The sequence below is a fragment of the Elephas maximus genome, chromosome 8, assembly GCF_024166365.1.
Source record: "Elephas maximus indicus isolate mEleMax1 chromosome 8, mEleMax1 primary haplotype, whole genome shotgun sequence".
Lineage (NCBI taxonomy): Eukaryota > Metazoa > Chordata > Mammalia > Proboscidea > Elephantidae > Elephas > Elephas maximus.
Window position 1 is genome coordinate 82,768,924 of NC_064826.1, and position 27,669 is coordinate 82,796,592.

Below are 27,669 nucleotides of genomic sequence, written 5' to 3' on the forward strand. Positions count from 1 at the left end.
TAGGTATTACATAATATATAAATTGTATGTATATAATATATGCACTTTTATAATTATATGAACTATAGAGTTAGTTGGAAAACTGCTTTTAACAAAACCGGTAACCAATAAAAAAATAAGAATTATTATGTTATTGTATAGCGTGAAGCTTTTTGTTTTCTTATGACTATTATGGTTGTCTTTTTAAAAGACTATTTTCAAGGTTACTTTTAGAATAAAAGTGTAGTGTTTTGTATATAAATATAAAAATAACTGAAAATTTAAATTCATAAGCAAAGTGAAATCATAGATATAGAGAATTTGAAATTAACTAGTTTAAGATCCTTCTTGTACATATGAGAAAACTGAAGCACAGGAAGTTTAAATGACTTGACCAAGAACATACAGTATAGGAAATCAGACCTCCTGACTTCCAGGCCAGTGTTATCAGTGCAACACTGTGTTATCTCAATTGATTAAAACTGAGATTTATATATATAAGATAATATTTATTAATGTATATATATGGTTCTTAATTTACAGAGATATCCTAATTCTTCCTACACTAATGATGTTTGACATTGGCAATTATACCTCAGTTTTCACAATAGTTGTGTTCATGACATAAACATGTCTCAATGGGATTGTTTTAAATAAAATTAAATGTTTTAGAGAAAGCTCATTATTGAAGATGTTTTGTGATTAATCATTTAAAAATGAAAACCTTTTGTAACTAAATTATTTAACTGTATTATCAAACCATATTTTTATATTTCTTAAAAGTGGTTACGTGTGTATTAACCATATACCCTAAAAATTCAAGTTTTTCTCTAGAATTACCACCAAAAAGTGTGCTTTTAGGTAAAAGGGTTAGGTAAGAGGATAATACACTCTACTAATTCAATAATGATTTCTGCTAATTTTTGTCCATTTCTTACCTCATTGTCCATTTCAAAAGTATCAGTTATCCAATTGTTCTTTTTTTCTCAATCTCACCTTCTCTAAAATTCAGTCTTCTTTTTGGATGTATTTGCCTGGGTTACTTAAGAGTGATGAATGTTCTCTTTCATGGTCCTCTCTGCTTTCACAATCTCTCATGAAGTATTCTCATACTTTCCAAAATTGTAGGGAAAACCAGTCTACTTCCTAATGTCAAAACTATTGAATTTCAGATTTTCATTGTTATAGTTACCCTTAACTTTGGGGCATGTGATAGTATTGATGATATGAGCTTATGTTACCAATCACTTTACATATTTTTAATTAGAAACTTGCCTTCTGAAATTTGGTTTTAAAATTGACTGTTGTCATTAGTTGCCCTCAAGTTGATTCTGACTCATGGTGAGCTCATGTGTGAAGAGCAGAGCTGCTCAAAAGGGATTTCAAGGCTTTGACCTCTCAGAAGCAGATCACCAGGCCTATCTCCTGAGGGTCCTCTAGGTGGGTTTAAACTGCCAACCTTCCAGCTACTAGTCAAGTGCTAAGCCATTTATGCCACCCAGGGACTCACTGAGTTCTGATTTCATTAATTGAGGACTGATTAAAATTGGTACCATCTGTAATTGCTGGTATGGAATTTAATACAGTATAGGTTTCAGCAAAGTTTCACATCAATTGATTTGTATTTTCCCATTTATTTGAGATCTCAGACATGGACTTCTATGAAATTCTACAGGATCCCCCTTTAAAATATATTCAGGATCTGACCACTTCTCACCATCTCCACCATCTGGGCCAAGCCATCATCCCTCTCCTGGATTATTGTAAAAACTTCCTAACAGGTTTTCCTGCTTCAACATTTGCTGCTTCTTCCCCAACTCTGTTCTCAACATAGCATAAGCCTTTCAAAATGCGAGTCAGATATGTCACTTTTCTGCTAAAGTCCCTTTGGTAGCCCCTCACTGCACTCAGAGCAAACGTCAGAGATTACAAAGGTTTATGAAACCCGATATGATCACTCTTGATTTCACCTTCTATTATTCTTTTCCTCAATCTCTGTTCCAGTCACACTGGAACCCTTTGCATTGGCTGTCTCTTTGCCTTGAACAGAGACATCTGCATGGTTCACTCCTTTCCATCCATCAAGTCCCTGCTTGAAAAACACATTCTTAATACTAGATATGATTACAGTCCCCATTCTCCAGTATGCCTTATCCCCTTTAGCATTCTCTGCTTTTTCCCGGTAGCACTTGTCACTTTCTAATATATGATTTTATTTATTCACTTATTATGGTTAATGTCTACTCCCTATCCTCACTAGAATGTAATCTCTGTGGAAGCATGGAGTTTGTATGTTTTGTTCACTGCTACTTCCTAGAATAGAGCCTGGAACATTGTGGATACTCAATACTTACTTTATTTATGTGTAACAGCTGTACTGAGCTATAATTCACATACAATTCCCTCATTTAAATAATACAACTTGGTCAGTTTTAGTATATTCACAGCTGTGCAATTGTCACTACTATCAATTTTGGAACATTTTCATCACCCCAAAAATAAACCACATATCTATTAGCTGTAACCTCCCACTCACCTTCTTTTCTCTGTTCCCCATCTTCTTCAGTCATAGGCAACCACTAGTCCAGTTTCTATCTCTGTAGATTTGTCTATTTGGAACATTTCCTAAAAATGGAGTCATACAGTACGTGGTCTTCTGTGGCTGGCTTCTTTCTCTTAGTGTAATGTTTTCACGTAGCATGTATCAGTACTTCATTCCTTTTTTATGGCTGAGTAATATTCCATTAAGGAGCACTGGCGGCGCAGTGGTTAAGGGCTCAGCTGCTAACCAGAAGGCTAGTGATTCAAACCCACCAGTTGCGCCATGAGAGAAAGACATGGCAGTCTGCTTCCATAAAGATTTACAGCCTTGTAAACCCTATGAGGGAGCAGTTCTACTCTGTCCTACATGGTTGCTATAAGTCAGAATTTGACTCGACAATGATGGGTTTGGCTTCATTTTGGTTTAGAATATTCCATTTAAAATATTCCATTGTGTGACTATTTCACATTTGTTCATTCATGACTTGATGGACACTTGGGCTGTTTCCACCTTTTGACTCATTCCGCAATGAACATTGGTATGCATGTATCTGTTTTGGACCCTGCTTTCAAGTCTCTTGAGTACATCCCTAGGAGACATGTCTCTTTAATAAATGAGTATATGCTTATATATTCATTTAATTTCAGTGGGGGAAGTAGTAGTAATAGATTATTCAATAAATGGTGATAGAACAACTGATCACATAGGAAAAAGCACAGTTAGGGCTCTCCTTCAAAGCTTACTCAAAAGTGTTTCAGGTTATTTAGATACTAGAATGTGAAATAAATTAGAAGAAAATAGATGAATATGTGTATTATTATAAACTGGAAAATATAAATAAGAATTTATATCATTATAAATGAGGTTAGAGAATTAGCAATGGCCCAGATTATAAACTCACTTCTCTATAAAGAATGGAGTTTGAACTTTATCCTAAGCAGGGGGTGCATTGAGGGGTTCTAAGCAGATCTGTGGCAGGGTCAGAATTGCACACAGGAAAGTTCATATTGGCCACCAAGATACAGTGACTTGGAGAAGAGGCTGGGGCGGGACCTTCTTTTAGGAGGCTCTTGCAGCAATCCAGAAGACAGGGAACTGGACAAAGTGGTGACAGGGCACACAACAAGGAAGGAAGTGATTCCAGAGGAGGCAAGGAGGAAGATAAAACAATGCTGTGGATTGAACATGGAAATGATGGGGGAAAGTGAATGGGTGAAGGTGTTGTTCCCTGAGATTAAAATATACTTAGGACAAAAATGAAGAGTTGGTTTTAAGGACATTGAGCTTTGAGGTATCTGTGAAACATTCAAGTGCCATAATCAGTGGAGAATTGGATAAGAGAGTTCTTGGGTAGAGAATCAGATTGGGAGTCATCAATGCATAGGTAGTTGTTGAAACTATATGTGCAGGTAAGATCATCTGGAAGAAGGTTTAGCGTACAAGGAGCTGAGTCAGCACTGACAGGTGGCTAGGGAGTCGAGGAAGATGAAAAGCCAGGTAAGAGTAGTGTCATGGGGGACAAAAGTATGAAGGCGGGAATGGCCGAAAGCACCAACACCATAGAGACAAGTGAGAAAAGAACTAACAGTGTCATCAGTTTTGGAAATGTAAAGATCTCCTGTGACCATAGTTAAAGCTGTTTCAGTGGCATAGTAAGCCAGAAGCCAGAGTGCACTGGGTTATACAATAGATGGGAGTTGAGGAAGTAGAGACAGAAAAGATCAGTGCTTCCTCTAATAACTTGGCAGTGAAGGGAAGGAGATAAACAGAAGTGTCTAATTAGAGACATGAAGTCAAGAGAGGAGTTTGTTTCTTCAATATGGGTGAGACTAGAGCACATTTCTGTGCTTCAAGGGAAGAACTGGAAATGGAAATGCTGATGAGAAAAGGATGAAGAATGATCCTTCAGGAGCTGAGAGGGGATGGGCTCCAGAATGGAGGTCAAGGGATTGACCCTTGGGTAGGAGAAGCAAGACGCCTTCAACCTGGGGAGGAGGGAAGAAAACAAAGGTGGTCACAGACATAGATATTAACAGGAAAGAAGAAAGTTGATGCATTCACATCTGATGGTCTCTCTTCTTTCAGGGGAGTAGTAAAATGCAGTGCCAGGTGGCCAACGATAAAAAGATAGAAATTCGGAAAACATGTTTGAGGAGAGTGGCGAAAAATAAAAAATAGCCATTAAGGGGAGTAGGAGAATAGTGTTAAGTGTTGCCAAGCTGCTTTAAGAAACCCACAGTGAATTTGGAAAAGATTAAGTTAGAGTGACAAATAGTCACAGTAATAAAGGCTTCATCAGCAATACTCAGAATCTGGAAGTAAACGAAGGACAGAGAATGTTGAATCCAGCCAGAAAACGGGGTTTATAGACAGATAAGATGGAAAGAAAAGGATGCAGGGAAGGTGATGAGTTTGGCGAAAAACAGCTAAGGAATCTGCGGGGCAGCTTAGACTGTATAGAGGTGTGAGAATAGCCAGAAGTTTGTAGTTAAAATACAGTAGGGTAAAGAACTAGATGTCTTAATACTGTTTGTTAGAGTATTATGTTTAAAGATGTGAGATAGGTATAGACAAGCACTTTCAAAGAACTGGGTACTGGAATCTTAGATTTCAGTTATGAAATAGTTTCAGATTATTATAAGGTCTGGAACAGCCTTTTTCATCTAAGGAAGGAGATATAATATCGTACCAAAGGCATCAGCATCACTGGGATCATAGAGAGTGGGTAGGGAAAGCCAGGAATGTGAATGTTGTGTAATCTTCTAAGATGATTCTGATATCCCTCCCCAATGATGCTGGAGTGGAGAGGAGATGTAGAGCTTTGACATGGGGGAGATCAAGGCCAGGGAGTGGAATGATCACATACTTGGGCATTGAGGTTGTCTAGGATTGATAGCAAAACTCGATAGCAAAACTTGGAAAGGTGAGGAGAATCAGTATCTACGTCCTTAATAAGATAAGGAGATACACAGAGGATTGTATGGCTGGAATCCATGAGCCTCAAAGTTAATATTTTTATTCAGGGATGGAAAAACAATGGTCTGGAATTGCTTGCAGGGATTATGTACGAAGAATGCCAACTCTGGTATACACACATTTTTCAGTAAATGGAGTATTAAGAAAATGAATGTCTGTACTTGAGAGAGCCCTCAAGTGAAGTGAGACCCTAGAGCAATGCTTTTGGCACCCCAGCCTCATGTTAAACCACATGGAAAAGAACCCTACCCACCTCCCCAGATGAGAACTTTTAAAACATATCAATGACGATTAGACCTCAATCTCTAGAGAAAGGGTATGTATTGGCATTTTTTGAAGGCTCCCATGTAATTCTAATATGCAGCTTGAGGCTGAGAGCCACTGCCCTGGGGAAGAGCTGTATATTGCTTTAGACAATCAGGTAGAGGGAGTAACAAGAGAATTTGGTCCAAACAGGATGAGGATACTAAAGGGCATATTGGAAGGGTTGTCAGACAGTGCAACTGTGGGGACATGAGGTTGTGGAATGGGGTTGGAAGAATACAGAGTAGCACAGAGAATGGTGACTGAAAAGGACAGGGTGGTAGGCTTACATGGTCTTAAGAACCCAAATTAAGCAGTTGTTTCCATCCAGCTGGGCAGACAGAGGCATGGGCAAGTTCAAGTGTGACCAAAGGCCCCTTCCTTGGTTGAACCCAACCGGATTCACGCTGCCCAATAAGACTATTGAGGCAGCCTGGAGTCACACAAGCAAATTTATTTTCCCAGCAGCTAGCAGGAGACAGTAAGGGCTAGAACCTTTAGAGAGACTGTCTTACCAATTTGCCTATGAGCCAAGTATTTAACGGTTTCAACAAGGAGGGGGGAGGAGGGGTTTTGATGTTTATTCCTGAGGTTCTGGGCAGGGAGGGCAGAGATTTCTGAGGAGGGGTTATACAAATGCAAGCGCGCACGCAGGATTTCTTCAAGACGGAAGTTCTTCCGTTCCCCTTGACATAACTCATTATGGGATGTGACGTAGGTGCGCTGGTTCTCTTTGTCACATCACCCCCTTCTGCAGGCATGAGAAGGACAAGCAATGGTTGCCTTAACTTCTTTTGCACACAGTCTGCACCTGTGGAGTCCTGCAAGAACTATATTAACAGTTTATTTGCAACATTTTAGTTGGTTCCACCCCTCAGCTGGATCATTTTGCCCCACAGGGCCCCTGTGTTCTGTTCTGCTCTCCAGGAGGTGGGTTGTGGTTGTACCAGGTTGTTGATTCCACTCTCTGTTCTGCTCACCTTTTTCCTGATCTATGTCCAAAAAGGGGGTTGAGGGGGCAACTGGCTCTGCTCCAGCCTAGTCCTATCTCACAAGGACAGATGGCATTTGTACTCCACTTATTATTCCGACCTAGCAGGACAGAGGCAGAGCAAATGTGGTGTTAACCTTTCTGAGCCTCAGTGTCCTAAGCAGTAAGATAGACATCAGCCTGGCAGAGCTCTTGTAAGAATTAAATGAGAAAATGAAAAGAGTAAAGGTATATGAATAAATTTGTAAACTTATAAAGCCTTACATAAATATTAGTTGCTTTGTAGCCATCATATGAGGAGAAACCGGAGTATTGCCTTATCAGGAAGTTCCCTTTCCTCTTTAAGAATATGCCACTTGGTGAGTTTTCAGAGGACTCCCGTTCATTTGATGTTAGGATTGGTTTCATTTGGATCATGCCACATGCTTCAAGCCTTTTCTTTTTTCTCTCTAAAAACTTATTTCCCAAAGAGGAAAGTCTCTTTTCTTTTTGTCCAGCTCCACCTTCTAGTAGCATGCGGACTCACAACAGATTGACACTATGTAATGAAGCAATTAGATGGAGCCTTTAATACACTGACTATTTAGAAGATGATTTCAAACTCAAAGGACTTCCTCTCTGTACTTGGTTTCCAAACTCATTTTCCTTTCTGCAGTCTCCTTCAAGGAATTCTGGAGAGAAGAGTGAATTAAAAAGAAGATGCATTTTAAATGAGGTTTATTTTTTTTTAAACCTAGGTTAAGATTTATTGAGAAAATGATTTTTATATTGTAACTATCAAAAAATATTTTGAAGAAAAAAAATTCTGTAATGTAGTGCTGCAGCTACCTAACTGAATCTAATACTGTAAAAAATCCTAAGTTGTTTTTCTAAAATTTTAAGTCCAAATATGTTCACGATATTTATGATACCCTTTAATGTGGATTACCTGCTTTATTTCCCCTGCTAGATTGAACTGACCAAGAAAAAAAAAAAAAAACTGGTACTCTCTTTGATCGTACGCTTGAGTTATGACACAATATCTACAGGTGCATTTTCTCTTATTCCTTTTAGTTCCAGAAATTTATTTAAAGACTCCAGTTGTTTCAAGCTGTTTGTATTAAGTACCCAAAACCCAGTGCCGTCGAGTCGATTCCGACTTATATTAAGTAGAAGGTAGGAAATTAAAGCCACATATCCCTTGCTATTACAAAGTTGCTTATTCTAGGAGATACTCTGTTGCTTGTGTCTTCAAGGAATTTATGTATCAAGTTAGATACCACCACTTGTTCATATCTCTAGGAGATACTTTGATTTTTTTCCTAAAGTAGCATTGTATTCAGGAATAGTAAGAATATGATGCTATTTTTCCTATATTGATACCAAATTGCATCCATCCCAACTTCACTGTGGGGATCCTTCCATCATTTTGTTTGCTGGAGCTCTTTGGCCAGCTAGTAAACCAAACACCTACTGGTGCTACAGCTTCCTCTATCTACAGCAAGAAGGACTCTTTAAAACACTTTTTCATGGAGGCGTGTGTATATGTTAGCCTACCTCTAAGCTGTAGAACTAGCTCTTCATTCATCTTGCTTATTTTGGGGTCTCCAGGATCTGTAACAATGTTTCACATGCAGGAAGCGTGCTCAGTGAATGTCCATTGACTGATGACTGAAGGAATGAACGATAAAGTCCTTTTCACACTCTGGTTTCATTTTTGTAAGTCAGAAAGTTTTTCTATAGAATGATCCTTATTTTTTTTAATAGGTGTCTTTCCCTCCTTCTCCTGCTGCCTCCCTCCAGCTCTTTCTCTTTCCTTGTTTAATTTTTTTATTTTATTTTTGGTGAAAGTATGCACAGTAAAACAGGTTCCCATTCAACAATTTCTACACGTAATATTTAGTGACATTGGTTACAATCTTCAGTTTGTGTCAACAGTCTCATTACTTCCATTCTGTTTGTTCTACTCCCATTAATATAGCCTCACTGCCCCCCCGCCAACTTATCATCCATGCTTTAGAGTAACTGTTGCCCATTCCATCTCATTTGGATAATTTTTAAAAGAGCACAGTTCTTGTTATAAATTTAATTGTCCTCCCAAAAATACATGTTGCAAATCCTAACCTTTATAATGGTTATAATCCATTTGGGAATGAGTTTTCTTTATGTTAATGAGGCAGTATTAGTGTAGAGTGTGTCTTAAGTCAATCTCTTTTGAGATGTAGAAGAGCATATTAAGTAAGCAGAGAACGGGAAGAGAGATACCATGCCACATGAAGATCACCAAGGAGCCAAGGAACAAAAGCTGAAAAGAAACAAGGACCTTCCCCCAGAGCCAAAAGAAAGAGAAAACCTTCTCCTAGAGCCAGTGCCCTGAATTCAGAGTTCCGGCCTCCTAAACTGAGAAAATAAGTTTCTGTTTGTTAAAGCCACCCACTTGTGGTATTTCTGTTATAGAAGCACTAGGTAACTAAGACAGTTCTAAAGGTGAAATTCTTTACTTTTGAGCTAATCTGCTATTTAGTTAAAAGGTACTTTCAGGGGATAGTGTCTGTTCAAGGTTAAAAGAGTATCTCAGGGCGATAGTCTCAGGGATTCCTTCAGCAAGTCTGGATTCTTTGAGAATTTTCAGTTCTGTTCCTTTTTTTTTTTTTTTTAATCAGGATTCATCTTTTGTGACCCTGATCAGAGTGTTGGGTAGTGGTATCTGGGCACCATCTAATTCTTCTAGTTTCAAGGTATAGAAGGCCGTGGTTCATGGAGATAATTACTTCTATATTCCAGTTCCTTCTCTGGTTCTTGGGTTTTCTTCAGTCTCTTTTTCTCAGACAGTTGGAGACCAGCAGTTGCATTTTAGATGGCCATCAACAAGCTTTTAAAACCCTATGTGCTACTCACCAAACTAGGATGTAATACATGAACTTTATGAGCTATGTTATGCCAGTTGACTGAATTCATCCATAAGACTATGACCCTAAGTCTTCAAGAAAACTAATGGCATGAGGTAATTGGTTATATCTAAGAAGCATCTGCATCTGTAGCTTCTACTTGATTTATTATATCTACCTATCTTTCTATCTCTCCATCTATCTATATATTGGTGATTGTTGTTGCAAAATTATATATAACATGCCAAAACCAAAAAAAAACTCGAGTGGATTCTGACACATAGTGACCTTATCGGACAGAATAGAGCTGCTGCACAAGGTTTCCAAGGAGTGGCTGGTGGATTCGAACCACTGACCTTTTGATTAATAGCCATCCTCTTAACCACTGCACCACCAGGGTTCCACATTTACCAATTGGCCTTTCTTATGGGCAGTTTCTTGGCATCAGTTACACTAGTCAAAGTGTGCAAACTTTACCCACATTTGGTGCTACCTTTCCTGTCACGATAAACAAAAAACAGGTAGTGACTACTACCTAGAAAATGATGACCCCTCACCGTCCACTCCTGGTACCTCCAATGACCATCAGTCTCTGTATATATACCTATTCTTGTCATTATATAAACATGAGATCAGAGCAGAGGGCAGGGCCAAGAAGGCGGAGTAGTCAGACACTTCCGGTGAGCCCGCTTATAACAAAGACCCAAAAAACAACTGAAACGATTATATTTATGACAAGCTAGGAGCCTGAATATCAAAGGCAAAGTTAGAAAATGGACTGAGTGGCAACGGGAGGGAGAGACGGTTCAGAAGCAGAGAGGAGTTTCCAGACCTGAATCGCTGGCAACTGTCAGGCACCATTCCCAGGAGCTGCTGCGGCAGGCTGGTGGTAGCGTTCAGCCGCAGTTTTCTCAGGGAGAAACAGCCAGCTGCACAGCCTACTCTCACCTCCGGAACTAGAGAAGAGCGGCGCTCTTGGCAAAAGCTAAGTACTTGTGTATATTTTGCCTCGCCCCCAGGCCCAAAGCTGGCTTCAGTGGCTATCAATTTCCCTGGGCCTGAGATAGGTTCTGCTCAGCATCCTGAGCCATTCTCCCGGCCTTGGAGAAAGAATAAATTCACAGCTGGGGGAAAAGATAATCTGTCAGTTCCACTAACCTGGGGATCTCAGGAAAGAAATGGCTCCTGTCCAGGCATACATGGTCCATGAACTTTGAATACCTTTCCCCCCTGCATGGACCTGCGTGAGCCTATTTCAGGAGAATAGGCCCTTCTTGGAAGACTGCAACTCTTTGAGCTGTGCAGTAGGGAGGTGGGTATTTGATCTTTGACACCACTTTGCCTATTAAACAGAGTCCTTACCTACCCACTTCAGGGACCTAAGGACTGGTGGCTTTACTCACATCACCCAGGCACCCATGACAGGGGTCAAAGGATAACTGGTACCTCCCAGTCCTTACAACCAAAAGCATTGGATGCCCATGGTCCATCTGCAGAACCCACCCACGTGTGCACTCTAGGGAACAGGGATGTGCTTTCCTCACAGACACTCAGGGGACAGTTGTCAACCCCCTCCCTTGTTGAGAGCGTGACCCTTTGCTGCAACCAGATACCTGTACCTACACCAATCACCCCTCCCACTCTAAGTGGGACTGTAGGACGGAGCCTGTACCACACTTGATGACCAGCTACCTAGACACCTGAGCTGAATCCATACAAGAAAAATGAGTGGACTCATGAGCTCATATACCTGATAACAGTTCTAGGCATCAGATGACAGGACGTTAGAGCTTCAAAGGCAAAAATAATCAAGCTAGCTCACTCAAGCAGCCTATTTGGGTATATCAAAACAAAACAAAGCAAGAAGCTAGGATACAGCAAGCAAACATAAAATAAACTAATACAATAACTTATAGATGTCTCGGAGACAACAGTCAATAGAAAATCATATAAAGAAGCAGACCATGATCACTTCAACAAGCTCAAAACAAAGAATCAATGGATCTTCTGCCTTCCTGGAATTACCAGAAGCAGAACAAAAAAAAAAAAAAAAACCAAACCCAGTGCCGTCGAGTCGAGTCCAACTCATAGCGACCCTGTAGGACAGAGTAGAACTGCCCCATAGAGTTTCCAAGGAGTGCCTGGCGGATTCGAACTGCCAACCCTTTGGTTAGCAGCCGTAGCACTTAAGCACTATGCCACCAGGGTTTCCAGATGCAGAATACAAAAGATTAATACACATAACTCTTCAAGACATCAGGAAAGAGATCAGGCAATACACAGAACAAGCCAAGGAACACACAGATAAAACAGTTGAAGAAGTTAAAAAGGTTATTCAAGAACATAATGAAAAATTTAATAAGCTGCAAGAATTGACAGACAGCAATCAGAAATTTAGAAGATTAGCAATAAAATTACAGAATTAGAGAACTCAATAGAAAGAGGAGCAGAATTGTGGAATTGGAAGGCAGAATTGGTGAAACTGAAGATAAAACACTGGCAGCAATACATTTGAAGAAAAATCAGATAAAATACTTTTAAAAAATGAAGAAACCCTAAGAATCACGTGGGACTCTATGAAAAGAAATAACCTACAAGTGATTGGAGTACCGGAACAGGGAGGGATAACAGAAAATACAGACAGAATTGTTGCAGATTTGTTGGCAGAAAACTTCCCTTATATCGTGAAAGATGGGAGGATATCTATCCAACATGCTCATTGAACTCCACATAAGGTAGATATTAAAGTCACCAAGACATGTTACAATCAAACTTCCAAAACCAAAGATAAAGAATATTAAGAGCAGCTAGGGATAAACAAAAAGTCACTTACAAACGAGAGACAGTAAGAATAAGCTCGGACTACTCAGCAGAAACTATGCAGGCAAGAAGACAGTGGAATGACTTATATAAAGCATTGAAGAAAAAAACTTGCCAGCCAAGAATCATATATCCAGCAAAACTGTTTCTCAAATATGAAGGCGAAACTAAGACATTCGTAAAAACCAAACCAAAAATACAAGACATACTAAAGAGAGTTCTCTGGTTAGAAAATCATTAATACCAGATATCAAACCAAGACTAGAACACAGGACAGAGCAACCAGATGTCAACCCAGATACAGAAATTAAAAAAATAAGATTAAAAAAACCCTCAAACAAGAAGGACCTGGTGGTCGTGGCCCCCAGACCTTCTGTTGGCCCAGGACAGGAACCATTCCCAAAGCCAACTCTTCAGACATGGATTGGACTGGCCAATGGGTTGGAGAGGGATGCTGGTGAGGAGTGAGCTTCTTGGGTCAGGTGGACACTTGAGACTATGTTGGCATCTGCTGCCTGGAGGGAAGATAAGAGGGTGGAGGGCGTTAGAAGCTGGTGAGATGGACACGAAAAGAGAGAGTGGAGGGAGGGAGCGGGCTGTCTCATTAGGGGGAGAGTAATTGGGAGTGTGTAGCAAGGTGTATATGGGTTTTTGTGTGAGAGACTGACTTGATTTGTAAACTTTCACTTAAAGCACAATAAAAATTAAAGAACCCTCAAAACATGGTAACAGTGATGTCATTGTGTAAAAGACATTAAAACAGTAAAGAGGAACTAAGAAATGTAGTCATAGATCTTTCATATGGACAGGAAGACAAGGTGATATAAAGAAATAAAAGTTACGTTTAAACTTAGAAAAATAGGGGTAAATATTAAGGTAACCACAAAGAAGACTAACAATCTTACTCATCAAAATAAAATACAAGAAAAAAAAAGACTCAGCAGAAACAAAATCAACAACAAATAAGAGGAAAAGACAATATATAAACTACTCAGCACAAAAAATTAAATGGGAAAAAGAAACTGCCGACAACACACAAAAAAAGATATCAAAATGACAGCACTAAACTCATCCCTATCCATAATTACGCTGAATGTAAATTGACTAAATGCACCAATAAAGAGACAGAGAGTGGCAGAATGGATAAAAAAACGAAATCTGTCTATATGCTGCCTACAGGAGACACACATTAGAGACACAAACTAAAACTCAAAGGATGGAAAAAATACATCAAGCAAACAACAATCAAAAAAGAGCAGGAGTGGCAATATTAACTTCTGACCAAATAGACTTTTAAACCCACCACAAAGGATAAGGAAGGACACTATATAATGATTAAAGGGACAATATACCAGGAGGCTATAACCATATTAAATATTTATTTACCCAATGACAGGGCTGCAAGATATATACAACAAACTCTAACAGCATTGAAAAGTGAGATAGACAGCTCCACAATTATTAGGAGACTTCAACACACCACTTTCGGTGAAGGACTGAACATCCAGAAAGAAGCTCAATAAAGACACAGAAGACCTAAACACCACAATCAACCAACTTGACCTCATAGGCATATACAGAACACCCCAACCAACAGCAGGCAAGTATACTTTCTTTTCTAGCGCACATGGAATGTTCTCTACAATAGACCACATATTAGGTCATAAAGCAAGCTTTAGCAGAATCCAAAACGTTGAAATGTTACAAAGCATCTTCTCTGACTGTAAAGGCCATATAAGTAGAAATCAATAACAGAAAAAGCAGGGAAAAGAAATCAAACACTTGGAAACTGAACAATACTCTGCTCAAAAACAACTGGGTTATAGAAGACATTAAGGATGGAATAAAGAAATTCATAATATCCAATGAGAATGAAAACACTTCCTATCAAAACCTTTGGGACACAGTGAAAGCAGTGCTTAGAGGTCAATTTATATCAACGAATGCACACACACAAAAAGAAGAGCCAAAATCAAAGAGTTATCCCTACAACTTGAACAAATAGAAAGAGAGCAACAAAAGAAACCCTCAGGCACCAGAAGAAAGCAAATACTAAAAATTAGAGCAGAATTAAAAGAAATAGAGAAAAGAAAAATAATTGAAAGCGTTAACAAGACCAAAAGGTGGTTCTTTGAAAAAATTAACAAAATTGATAAACCATTGGCCAAACTGACAAAAGAAAAACAGGTGAGGAAGCAAATAACCCAAATAAGAAATGAGCTGGGTGATATTACAACAGACCCAACTAAAATTAAAAGAATCATATCAGATTACTATGAAAAATTGTACTACAACAAATTTGAAAACCTAGAAGAAATGGATGAATTTCTAGAAACACACTACCTACCTAAACTAACCCAAGCAGAGTTAGAACAACTAAATAAACACATAACAAAAGAAGAGATTGAAAAAGTAATTAAAAAACTGCCAACAAAAAAAAAGCCTGGCTCAGACAGCTTCACTGTAGAGTTCTACCAAACTTTCAGAGAAGAGTTAACACCACTACTACTAAAAGTACTTCAGAGTATAGAAAAGGATGGAATGTTCCCAAACTCATTCTATGAAGCCAGCATATCCCTGATACCAAAACCAGGTAAAGACACCAGAAAAAGAAAATTACAGACCTATATTCCTCATGAACTTAGATGTAAAAATCCTCAACAAAATTCTAGCCAATAGAATTCAACAACATATCAAAAAAAAATAATTCACCATGAGCAAGTGGGAGTCAAACCAGGTATGGAGAGATGGTTCAACATTAGAAAAACAATTAATGTAATCCATCATATAAAGAACCACATAATCTTATCAATTGATGCAGAAAAGGCATTTGACAAAGTTCAACACCGATTCACAAGAAAAACTTTCAGCAAAATAGAAGTAGAAGAAAAATTCCTCAACATAATAAAGGACATTTATACAAAGCCAACAGCCAACATCATTCTAAATGGAGAGTCCGAAAATATTCCTCTTGAAATCGGGAACCGGACAAGGATGCCCTTTATCACCACTCTTATTCAACACTGTGCTGGAAGTCCTAGCCAGAGCAATTAGGCTAGATAAAGAAATAAAGGGCATCCAGATTGGCAAGGAAGAAGTAAAAGTATTTGTATTTGCAGATGACATGATCTTATACACAGAAAACCCTAAAGAATCCTCAAGAAAACTACTGAAAGTAATAGAAGAGTTCAGCAGATTATCAGGATACAAGATAAATATACAAAAATCAGTTGGATTCCTCTACACCAACAAAAAAGAACATCGAAGAGGAAATCACCGAATCAATGCCATTTACAGTAGCCTCCAAGAAGATAAAATACTTAGGAATAAATCTTACCAGAGACATAAAAGGCCTATATAAAGAAAACTACAAGACACTACTGCAGGAAACCAAAAGAGACCTACGTAAGTGCAAAAACATACCTTGCTCATGGATCGGAAGTCTTAACATTGTAAAAATGTCTATTCTACCAAAAGCGATCTATAGATGCAATGCAATTCTGATCCAAATTCCAATGACATTTTTTAATGAGTTGGAGAAACAAATCACCAACTCCATATGGAAGGGAAAGAGGCCCCGGATAAGTAAAGCATTACTGAAAAAGAAGAACAAAGTGGGAGATCTCACTCTACCTGATTTTAGAACCTGTTATACCGCCACAGTAGTCAAAACAGCCTGGTAACTTGTGCAACAGATACATAGACTAATGGAACAGAATTGAGAATCCAGACATAAATCCATCCATATATGAGCAGCTAATATTTGACAAAGGCTCAAAGTCAGTTAAGTGGGGAAAAGCCAGTCTCTTTAACAAATGGTGCTGGCATAACTGGGTATCTATCTGCATAAAAGTGAAACAAGACCCATACCTCACACCATGCACAAAAACGAACTCAAAATGGATCAAAGACCTAAATGTGAAATCTAAAATGATAAAGATCATGCAATAAAAAATAGGGACAACACTAGGAGCCCTAATACATGGCATAAACAGTATACAAAACATTACTAACAATGCAGAAGAGAAACTAGATAACTGGGAGCTCCTAAAAATCAAACACTTATGCTCATCCAAAGACTTCACCAAAAGAGTAAAAAGATTACCTACAGATTGGGAAAAAGTTTTTAGCTATGACATTTCAGATCAATGTCTGCTCTCTAAAATCTACATGATACTACAAAAACTCAACAACAAAAAGACAAATAACCCAATTAAAAAATGGGCCAAGGATTTGAACAGGAGGCACTTGACTGATGAAGACATTTACGTAGCTAACAGATACATGTGGAAATTCTCACGATCATTAGCCATTAGAGAAATGCAAATCAAAAGTACAATGAGATTCCATCTCACTCCAACAAGGCTAGCATTAATCCAAAAAACACAAAGTAATAAATGTTGGAAAGTTTCAGAGACTGGAACACTTTTTTTTTTTTTTACATCATATATATATATATATATATATATATATATTTTAACTTTTATTGAGCTTCAAGTAAACGTTTACAAATCAAGTCAGACTGTTACATATAAGTTTATATACACCTTACTCCATACTCCCACTTGCTCTCCCCCTAACGAGTCAGCCCTTCCGAGACTGGAACACTTTTATACTGCTGGTGGAAATGTAAAATGGTACAACTACTTTGGAAATAGATTTGGCACTTCCATAAAAAGCTGGAAATAGAACTACCATACAATCTAGCAATCCCACTGCTTGGAACATATCCTAGAAAAATAAGAGCCTTAGCATGAACAGATATATGCACACCCATGTTCATTGCAGCACTGTTTACAATAGCAAAAAGATGGAAGCAGCCATGGTGCCCATCAATGGATGAATGGATAAATAAATTATGGTATATTCACACAATGGAATACTACACATCAATAAAGAACAGTGATGAATCTGTGAAACATTTCATAACATGGAGGAATCTGGAAGGCATACTGAGTGAAATCAGTCAGTTGCAAAAGGACAAATATATGAGACCACTATTATAAGAACTCAAGAAATAGTTTAAACAGAGAAGAAAACATTCTTTGATGGTTATGAGGGTGGGGAGGGTTGAGGAAGAGGGGTATTCACTAATTACATAGTAGACAAGAACTATTTTAGGTGAAGGGAAAGACGACACACAATACAGGAGAGATCAGTACAACTGGACTAAACCAAAAGCAAAGAAGTTTCCTGAATAAATGGAACCCTTCAAAGGCCAGCATAGCAGGGGCTGGGGTTTGGGGGCCATGGTTTCAGGGACATCTAAGTCAACTGGCGTAATAAAATCTATTAAAACATTCTGCATCCCACTTTGGAGAGTGGCGTCTAGGGTCTTAAATGCTAGCAGGCGGCCATCTAAGATGCATCAATTGGCCTCAACCTTCTTGAATCAAAGGAGAATGAAGAACACCAAAGACACAAGGTAATCATGAGCCCAAGAGACAGAAAGGGCCACATACACCAGAGACTCCATCAGCCTGAGACCAGAAGATCTAGATGGTGCCCGGCTACAACGGATGACTGCCCTGACAGGGAACACAACAGAGAACCCCTGAGGAAGCAGGAGAGCAGTGGGTTGCAGACCTCAAATTCTCATAAAAAGACCAGAAGGACCCCAGAGGTCATGGTCCCCAGACCTTCTGTTAATCCAAGACAGGAACCATTCCCGAAGCCAACTCTTCAGCCAGGGATTGGACTGGACTATGGGATAGAAAATGATACTGGTGAGGCGTGAGCTTGGATCAGGTAGACACATGAGACTTTGTGGGCAGCTCCTGTCTGGAGGGTAGAGGAGACGGCAGGGGGTTCAGAGGCTGGCCAAATGGAAACAAAAATAGAGTGGAGAGAAGGATTGTGCTGTCTCATTAGGGGGAGAACAGCTAGGAGTACATAGCAAGGTGTATATAAATTTTTGTATGAGAGACTGACTTGATTTGTAAACTTTCACTTGAAGCACAATAAAAAATTTTTTTTAAAAAGATCATATATTTGTTCTTTTGTAATAGATTTATTTCGCTCAGCATAATGTTCTCCAGGTTTATCCATGTTGTGAGATGATTCAAGAACTCATTTTTCTTTAAGACTGCACAGTAGTCCATTATATGTACGTACCACATTTTGTTTATCCATTCATCAGTTGACAGGTGTGCATTTGTATGGTCATGCCTCTTCTATTAGATTTCTAGGATGTATATCTAAAAGTGAGATCATAAGGTAGGTCTATTTCTAGTGTTTTGAGGAAGCACCATACTGTTGTCCATGGTGATTATACCCTTTTACAATCCCACCAGCAGTGAATAAGTGTTCCAGTCTCCCTACATTCTTGCCAGAATTTGTTTCCTTTTTTTTTTCCTCTATCAGTACCATTTTAGCAGGGGTGAGATAATAGCTCCTTGCTGTTTAGATTTGCATCTCTCCAATGATCACAAGTATCTTTTCATGTATTTGTTGGCCACTTGAATGTCCTCTTTGGTGAAGTGCCTGTTCATGTCCTCTGCCCATTTTTTAATTGGTCTGTCTTTCTTTTTGTTACTGAGTTGAAGTTTTCTATGTATTTTAGAGACTATACTCTTATCAGATATCATTTCTGAAGATTTTTTCTCAGTCTGTAGGTTGTTTTTTTAATCATTTGATCAAGTCTTTTGATGAGCATAAGTCTTTAATTTTTATGAGGTCCCAGTTAATCTAATTTGTCTTCTGCTGTTCGTGTATTTGTAGTTGTGTTTGATAATCTACTTTTTTTAATTAGGTCCTATAGTTTTACCCCTCTGTTTTCTTCCAAGAGCTTTATAGTTTTAGCTTTAACATTTAGGTCCTTGATCCATTTTGACTTAGTTTTTTCGTATGGTGTGAATATCCAATTTGCCAGCACCATTTGTTGAAGAGACTGTTTCTTCTCCATTGAATGGATTTTGACCCCTTGTTGAAAATCAGTTGTCCATCAGTGGATGGATTTACCATATTTTTTGCAAATAATATGCTCCATCTATGTTTCTTTGCCAATTGTGCCTTCCCTCCACAAGGTGTTTTTGAAAGTACCACTATGCTAATTTTGTTTACAGCAACATGTAAAAAAAAAAGGCATAGCAGTGGTTACAAAAATACCTCACAGAGGGAGGCCACCGTTGGCAAACAAATATAGAAGGTGCTCATTACTTAAGTAAAAATGCAGTATTTCTGGAGTCTCAATTATATTTCATTGGTCTGTCTATCTTTTAATTGTAGAACCAGTACCAGGCTGTTTTAATTACTGTGGCTGTATAATATGTTTTGAGATCAGGGAGTGTGACATCTCCTACTTTGTTGTTCTTCAAGATTGTTTGGGCTATTTGAGGCCTTTTTCCTTTCCATTTAAAGCTCATGTTTAGTTTTTACATTTTAATAAAGAATGCTGTTGGAATTACATTGTATCTATAGACTACTTTGGGTAGTGTTGACATTTTCACAATATTAAGTCTTCCAGTACATGAGCATGGAGTGTCCTTCCATTCATATAGGTCTCTTTTAATCTCTTATAGCAGTGTTTAATAATTTTCATTGTATAAGTTCTTTACATCCCTGGTTAGGTTTATTCCTAAGTATTTTATCTTTTAGGGACTATTGTTAAATGGGGGGCCCTGCTGGCAGGGGTTAAGCATTTGGCTGCTAAGCAAACAGTCAGCAGTTCAGATCCACCAGCCGCTTCATGGAAACCCTAGGGAGCAGTTCTACTCTGTCTTATAGGGTCTCTATGAGTCCAAGTCGACTTGACGGCAACGGGTTTGGATTTTTTTTTTTTTTTTTAATTATTGTATTGTTTTCTTGATTTCCTTTTCAGATTTCTCATTGTTCGTGTAAAGAAGCCCAACTGATTTTTGTTCTCCCTCTCTTTTAAAGGAGACAACTCATCACTTTGCAATGCTACTTTCTACAGTCACAGTATAGGCAAATCTCTCAATCTAAGTTCCTTGGCACAACTTGCAAGCTGATGGAGTTCACAAGGACTGAATACATTTTGTTGACCCATCCCAGGAAGACAAGTCATTTCCTTGTAGTGTTGACGTGTAGTAAAATATGAAATGCCTGAGCAGGATATCGCGTTTTGGCATTGCTTATGTGGCCTGATTATTCATAAGCAAATGTAGTTGTTATCCTGCCACTTCCTGGTGGCTAAATTCCACTCTTACTTTACTGAAATAACTGTATGTATGTATAGGACAAAGACCCTTTTAGCTGAAGCCAAGTAGAAGCAGTTAATGAACCAGATGTTGAGTACCACATTGACAGAATCCTGAGAAACATAGGCCTTAACAGGTTGAATCTTATTTGATGATGAGAATTTTATTTTGCTTCTAAGAGTCCATAGAGAATTTACTTTTGTTCCCCTGGAGTCACTTCCTGCCAGTTTTGGTCTCTTATTTTCTTGTCTGTCGTGGTAAGTCTCCCTCCTCTGCAACACTGTCAGTTTATTGCATTCAACTCTAATTTAAAAGGTTCCCATTCCAATAACTGAAGGCTTGGACTTGATTGCCATGTTGACGGATGATGCTACAATTGCCGGCTGGAATAACGAAGGACTGCCCAGTGACAGGATGTCAACCGAAAACGCCACTATCCTAACACACTGTGAGCGCTGGCCCCTGATGATAGATCCCCAGCAACAGGGAATTAAATGGATCAAGAATAAGTATGGAGCCAACCTTAAAGTCACACATCCGGGCCAGAAAGGGTATGTGAAATCTGAAGGACTGGCTTTCTGTTTATCTGCTTTAAAGTGGATCTAATTTTTATAGAGACTTGGCATTTGTTAGACCTCTCTGCCACTTGGAAATATTACAATATGGTGCTACTTGTTTATCTGTAAGGTCCCTGGGTGGTGCAAGCAATTTACGCTTAACTATTAACCTAAACATTTGGTGGTTCAAACCTACCAGCAGCACCGTGGAAGAAAGTCCTGGTGATCTGCTTCTGTAAAGATTAAAAAAAAAAAAAGCTGTAAAGATTACAGCCAAGAAAATCCTATGGAACAGTTCTGCTCTGTAACACATGGGGTCGCTATGAATCTGGATTGACTTAGTGGCAACATGTTTGGTTTTTGTTTTGTTTGTTCATATAAATAATCTCCTATATAATATCTCTGTTGAAAAAACATTTATGCTGGGTGATGTCTAGTTAAATAAAGAAGAAAGTATCTTGATGTTCAGAACAAACACTATACCTGAAAAGTAAAATATGTGAATTTCCTAAGGCCAGGAAGGGACAGATGATCTATTAGATGCCTCATTTAGAGTGTTTGGTGTATGGTAGCACAAGAATAGTCAGCTGCACCAATAGGCTCAATGATGTTTACAGACATATTCCTAAATATATTTTTGCCCACAGCAAGCTCTTACCATGGTGACAAATCACAACATTGGATTTCTGAAGATAATTTAATCTTTTAGTCAAGTTTCACATGTCAGTTTTGAAAACTGATTCTACTCTGAGATTTTCTGTCACTGGGTCCTCATGACATTACTGTCTGATAAATGGAAAGCCATCTTATATGTAGTTGGTGTTCAGGTAACAAGGAATAAATTATTTTAGACCTATTGATATTTTAATTGGCCCTTTTTCGTCTTTTCATATGTAAACTAAAATAAGGAATTTCTGCAGTTATATAGATATAGTCCTTGTTTATCTGAATGCTTGGAGAAAAAAAAAATTACGGGTAAGGAGAGACTTTATTGAAGAATGGGAATGAAATAAAATGATAGTTCATCACTTTACATGACTAAACCTACAAGTTGAAAATGACATTTGATGAAACCACAGGCATTTAATATAATTTGAATTTTTAAATGAAAAGTAAAGGATCCATTAAAAAAATTAAACTTATGACAGTTGGGTCAATTACATTTATTTCCACCATGATTATTATAAAAAATAACCAATTTACAGATGGATTTATTAGTTTGACTATTGAATTTTGCTTGGAAAATATGACTAAAATTTATCTCAAAGTCTGATCTTCAATGTCGATGTAATCCAGTTGTAGAAGAATGTGACTTTATAAAATGCCTTCTTTCAGTGACTATGTCCCACTTAAAATAAACCAAAAAGAAAACCAAACCCATTGCCATCAAGTCGATTTCAACTCATAGTGACCTTATAGGACAGAGTAGAACTGCCCCTACAGAGTTTCCAAGGAGCGCACCTGGTGGATTCGAATTGGCGACCTTTTGGTTAGCAGCTGTAGCACTTAACCACTGTGCCACCAGTGTTTCCCCACTTAAAATAGCTACATTAAATTAAATATAATTTAATCATATAAATAACTTTGAACATCGTTCCGGTGCTTACTTACATTTTATTATCTCAATTCTAACTGAATTTTAAGGTTTTTGAATGCCATTGAAACGGCTTTGGCCTTTGGAGATGTCATCTTAATTGAAAACCTTGATGAAACGGTAGATCCCGTCCTCGATCCACTGCTTGGCAGGAACACAATTAAAAAAGGAAAGTAAGTTTTCTTGAATTTTTAACATTTGTTTTGTGCTGAATTTTAGTTTGATTATCAGCCTCTGTATCTTTTTTTTTTTTTTTTATCTTAGACTCATAAGATATACACAATCTATTGGGCTCTTCTTGGTGATATCTCTGAGCTTTCATTCCCTGGCACCTGTGCTTCGAAACAAAGCAACCTCAGCATGATCCAGACTTTTAGACTATTTGTTGGGTGGATTTAGATTCGTTTTACTCAGTTTCTGACTTACAGACCCAAAAATGCATCGTCACAAATGTACTGAGAATAGTTTCCCCTTTTTAAGCCAGTATTTCCCTAACTTCAGTAATTTGGAAAACATTTTTAGCATTTTTGCCTTATCTGTGTATCAGTTGTACTATTATTTGATTGATATTTTTTAAATCGATTTTAAATGTACTAATTATTTTTTTTCAACTCATCTGGGGTAATAGCCTCCACAAAATTATGGGTTTACTGTACACGTTCTACTTTTTTCTAAAGTACTTTAAAAATAGCCATTCAAATAAAGAGCTTATTAAACCCCCCAAAAAAACCCACTGCCATCCAGTCTGTTCTGACTCGTAGCAACCCTATAGGACAGAGTAGAACTGCCCCCTAGGGTTTTCAAGGAGTGGCTGGTGGATTCAAACTGCTAACCTTTTGGTTAGCAGCCTAAGCTCTTAACCACTACGCCACCAGGGCTCCTATATGTATATAAAAAATAGGGCTCCCAATTAGTGGGCCCCTAATATCATCCCCATACCACCAGTGGGGAACTACCAAAAACTGGGAAACGCCCCCAGGTAAAATACACATGACTTTCCAAATGGCTGCCCTCCTCCTGGGGTACCACACTTTCCAGAACATTCTCCCAGGGCATCTACAAGGAGCCAGTAAGTCCAGTGGCATCACTAGGGTTGGTGTCACCTCCCCATGAACCTCCTCCCATACCAGACCATACAGAATGCTTAGTAATGTTTTTTGTACTGTTAATCATAAATCATAATTCTTGTGCATCACTCCTTCTTTTCCTTTAATTACTACTTCATTCTCAAAAAAGCTATTGATATAGGTTCACAAATACTAATTACCAGAATATTGTAGCTAAAACACCAGAAAACTTGACAAACTCAGCGACTCTAAAAACACTGGCAGCAAAGAATGTGCCAACCAAACCACATGATTTGAAGCATCATTGTAATTGGGTAATAATGACAGCTCTGACAGGAGCGCATTAGAAGGTTCAAAAAGTAAATTATCACAGAGTGTTAGTCTTGTAAGTATATTGATACATGCAAGCTGGGCTTGAGAAAAATGTTTTTGTTGTTATAACTACAGGGATATTTTTATAGACAGTCATTTTGGGGTCACCCCCTCTGACAGTGTCACCCAGTGTAGTCCACACCCTCCGCACACTCTTAGTGACGCCGCTAACTATGTCAGTTTTCTACAAATGTGTGAATGGTCAGGCATGCAGTTAAGTCTCTAACCAAACCTGAGTGGGCTGAAGGGGGGAACGGCATTCCAGAAGTTCTTTGTCTCTCTTCACTCAAAAAACCAACATCCTCTAGAGTCATTATTTCACTGGATTTCCTTCTCTTTTTTTACTGTTTTTCTTCACAGAAATATAATTCTAGCACTTGCCCAACCCCTACTTCTTCCTTGAACACCCACTCTCTGCTTCAAAGGTGTGTATCTCCTTTTGTATCACTAGATGTTCCATGTCAGTTGTAAGTGGAAATAGGCCTACTTAAGGGTGACTCCCTCCTATTTTAAATAGTCTCTAATTTATTCAAAAAAAAAAATTTTTTTTTTTTTTAGTATAGTGTTTATCATACACCTCACCAAGTAAATCCATTTAGAGTGACTGACAACTTATAATTGTTTAATAAACTGAAATTTACCCAGACACACATTTAGAATATTCTAATAAGCCATTTGAAAAACTGTTACTCTGAACATAAATATAATTGTAGCTGTGTCTGATGTGTTAAAAATATAGTGTATAATTTCGAAAGCCTCTAAAGTGAAATCCTTGTTATTAAGGTTCTAAGTCAATTATGAGAACCTAAATTTTTTTTCAGTGAAATATGTATCCTCTGATCTTTAACTTGGACTTTCAGTAACACAGTTTAGGTGTAAGAAATTAAATGACTCTCTATTATATTGTTTTGGATTTGTGAAAAGCTGAAATTTCCATAAACTGGTGATTTTGAGTCATGATTTTTTCCTCAGTGTTGATGTAGCTAAGCATCAGTGAGCATTCCAGAAGACTTTTATTTTAGAAACTGAAATTATTTTGCATAGAGCATCGAGTCTTTTTCATATCAGGTCAGAATGATTTATTCAAAATTAATAATGTTCACTGAATATCTACTCTCTGTTATGCTTTATAGAACTGATCATATCACTCCAGTATTTTTTAAAAGGCAAGAGAATTGAAAATGAGCTGTAAGAACATAACAAATGGTGTTTATTTCCTGCAGTTATTACCAATCCTGAAACCTAAATGCTTGTGTGTGGGGACAACCACTTGTATGAGGATGAATTTTAGATCGGTATTTCCAAGTTTTGCTACATGCCTCTCCCGTCCACATGTTTTTAGAGCATCTTAACCCAGAGAATGTGTGAGCTAGTGGAGTCCGTAAAAACTCCCCTGTCAGTCATTGAACAAACCTTCACTGAGTATTGCAATATGCCAGGCACTATGCTAGAGGCTGGGGATTCAGAATGCAACAAGGTTGTCAAGTCACCTATGGGTAGGTTCGAACTGCCAACTTTTTGGTTAATAGCTGAACACTCAACCATTTGCACCACCCAGATACTCGGCATTAAGGTACAGACCCTGCCTTTAAGGAGTCTGTTTTTCCTCAGGGGAAGCTAGACCTAGAAGCAGTAAATGCAATGCAGTGCCACCTTGTGATGATAGATGTATACATGGCAGGGAGCATTCCATGGTAGACTGGATAAGGCTTTATTGAAAAAAAAAAAGAACTATATTCAATTTACATTTACAGTTAGTGTAAATCTTGAAAGATGAATAGACATTTGTCAGGTAAACAATTGGAGGAGGACAATCTTAGACAGACGGAACTCATACCAAAGACAAAAAGACATGAACCAGCCCAGTAGGTTTAGGGAACTGGAATAGAATCCAGATGGGTGAAGAGTTGTGAATTGGGGAGAAAGGGCAGAGAGTGTGGACTGGAGAGAAAAGACTGCCAAGGTGGGCAGGGCCCAGAGCCTGGATGTCATTGGGTATCCATGGCCGACAGGTTAGCCTTTTTCCTAGAGGTCAATAATTCTTATTTTTTCCTCAAAACACTGAAGAGGCTTATTGCTGCCAGTCACAGTAGTTGACAACAGTAATGGTTTTGGCCAAAGGTGTGCCATTCTGAAGTAATGAGTCTAGAGTCTCCGTCTTTTCACTTGAGAATCACGAACATGAGGCAGTGGGGGTGCTAGTGAAGACTCAAGCATTCTGGAAGTAATGGGAACAGATTTATGTCTCTGAAAAGTCATACTGTTGGCAGTTTCAAGCAGTGGTTGAAGGGGTATGGATCTGGAGCCAAAGTCCCGTTTCCAAACAATTGCAGTAACACAGGTGGGTGATGACGTGAGCCTAAACTAAAGCAGCGGCAGTACAGATAGAGAGGAGAGGACAAATAGAAGAACTGTCAAGTTCAGGTCATCAGTGCATGTCGTTAATTGGATATCGTTATTAGAGAAAAGGGAGACACCAAGGATGATCCCAAGTTTTCTGCCACCAGAATTTGGTTAAACGATGGTGCCATTTATAGAGAGATGTGATATAGGAAGAGGAGTAAATGTAGTGAAACAGGTAATTATTTATTAGACACTCAGATTGAGGTGCTTCTGTAACACTCATTCCCGAAAGGTCAATCTAAAAAGCAGTTCCCATGTGAGTATGGAGCTTGTAAGAGAGATCTTGTTTGAACATGCACATTGGGGAACATCTACATAGAGAGATAGTTAAGCCATCCCGGGGAATGTGATTGTTTAGGGAGACTATACAGTCAGAAGGTCAGAGAAGATCCTCACTTCACAGATGAGAGATGGGGACTGAAAGGGCTCAGATAATGTCTTTTTAGATGCCCTGTGACTGTGTGAAAGGAGCCCTGGTGGTACAGTGATTAAGTGCTCGACTGCTAGCCAAACAGTTGGGGGTTCAAAACCCACAGGCAGCTACTCTTTGGGAGAAAGATGTTGCCTTCTGCTTCTGTAAAGATTACAATCCTATGGGGCACTTCTGCTGTGTCTTATAGGGTTTCTATGAGTCAGAATCAACTCGACAACAGATTTGGTTTTTTTTTTTTTTTTTGTATGACTATATGAAGTTTGGAGCCCTGGTGGTGCAGTGGTTAAGAACTTGGCTGCTAACCAAACGGTCAGCAGTTGGAATCCACCAGCTGCTCCTTGAAAACCATATGCAGGCAGTTCTACTTTATCCTATAGGGTTGCTATGAGTTGGAATTGACTCGATGGTAACGAGTATATGAAGTTTAATATGTAGAAACCTAGTTTTTTAACCAACTTTTCCAAATAACTGTCATTGATATATGATAATGAGAGCCCTGGTGGTGCAGTGGTTAAGAGCTCGGCTGCTAACCAAAAGGTCGACAGTTGAGATCTACCAGCTGCTCCTTGGAAACCCTCTGGGGCAGTTCTACTCTGTCCTACAGGA

The 27,669-nt window shown here is 38.5% G+C and overlaps 1 protein-coding gene across 4 annotated transcripts in view; it reads left to right on the top strand.

The window, feature by feature from the left end:
* The window catches only part of DNAH11 (dynein axonemal heavy chain 11), a 368,316-nt gene that overhangs the window by 269,685 nt on the left and 70,962 nt on the right, over positions 1–27,669 (top strand). For all 4 annotated transcript variants that reach the window (XR_007518405.1, XM_049893431.1, XM_049893432.1 and 1 more), the window contains 2 exons: positions 20,953–21,188; positions 22,839–22,961. Coding sequence is in view for 3 of the 4 variants with exons in the window: in XM_049893431.1 (XP_049749388.1) it covers positions 20,953–21,188; positions 22,839–22,961 (359 nt within the window). In the remaining variant the exon portion in view is untranslated. The remainder of the gene's footprint in view (positions 1–20,952; positions 21,189–22,838; positions 22,962–27,669) is intronic.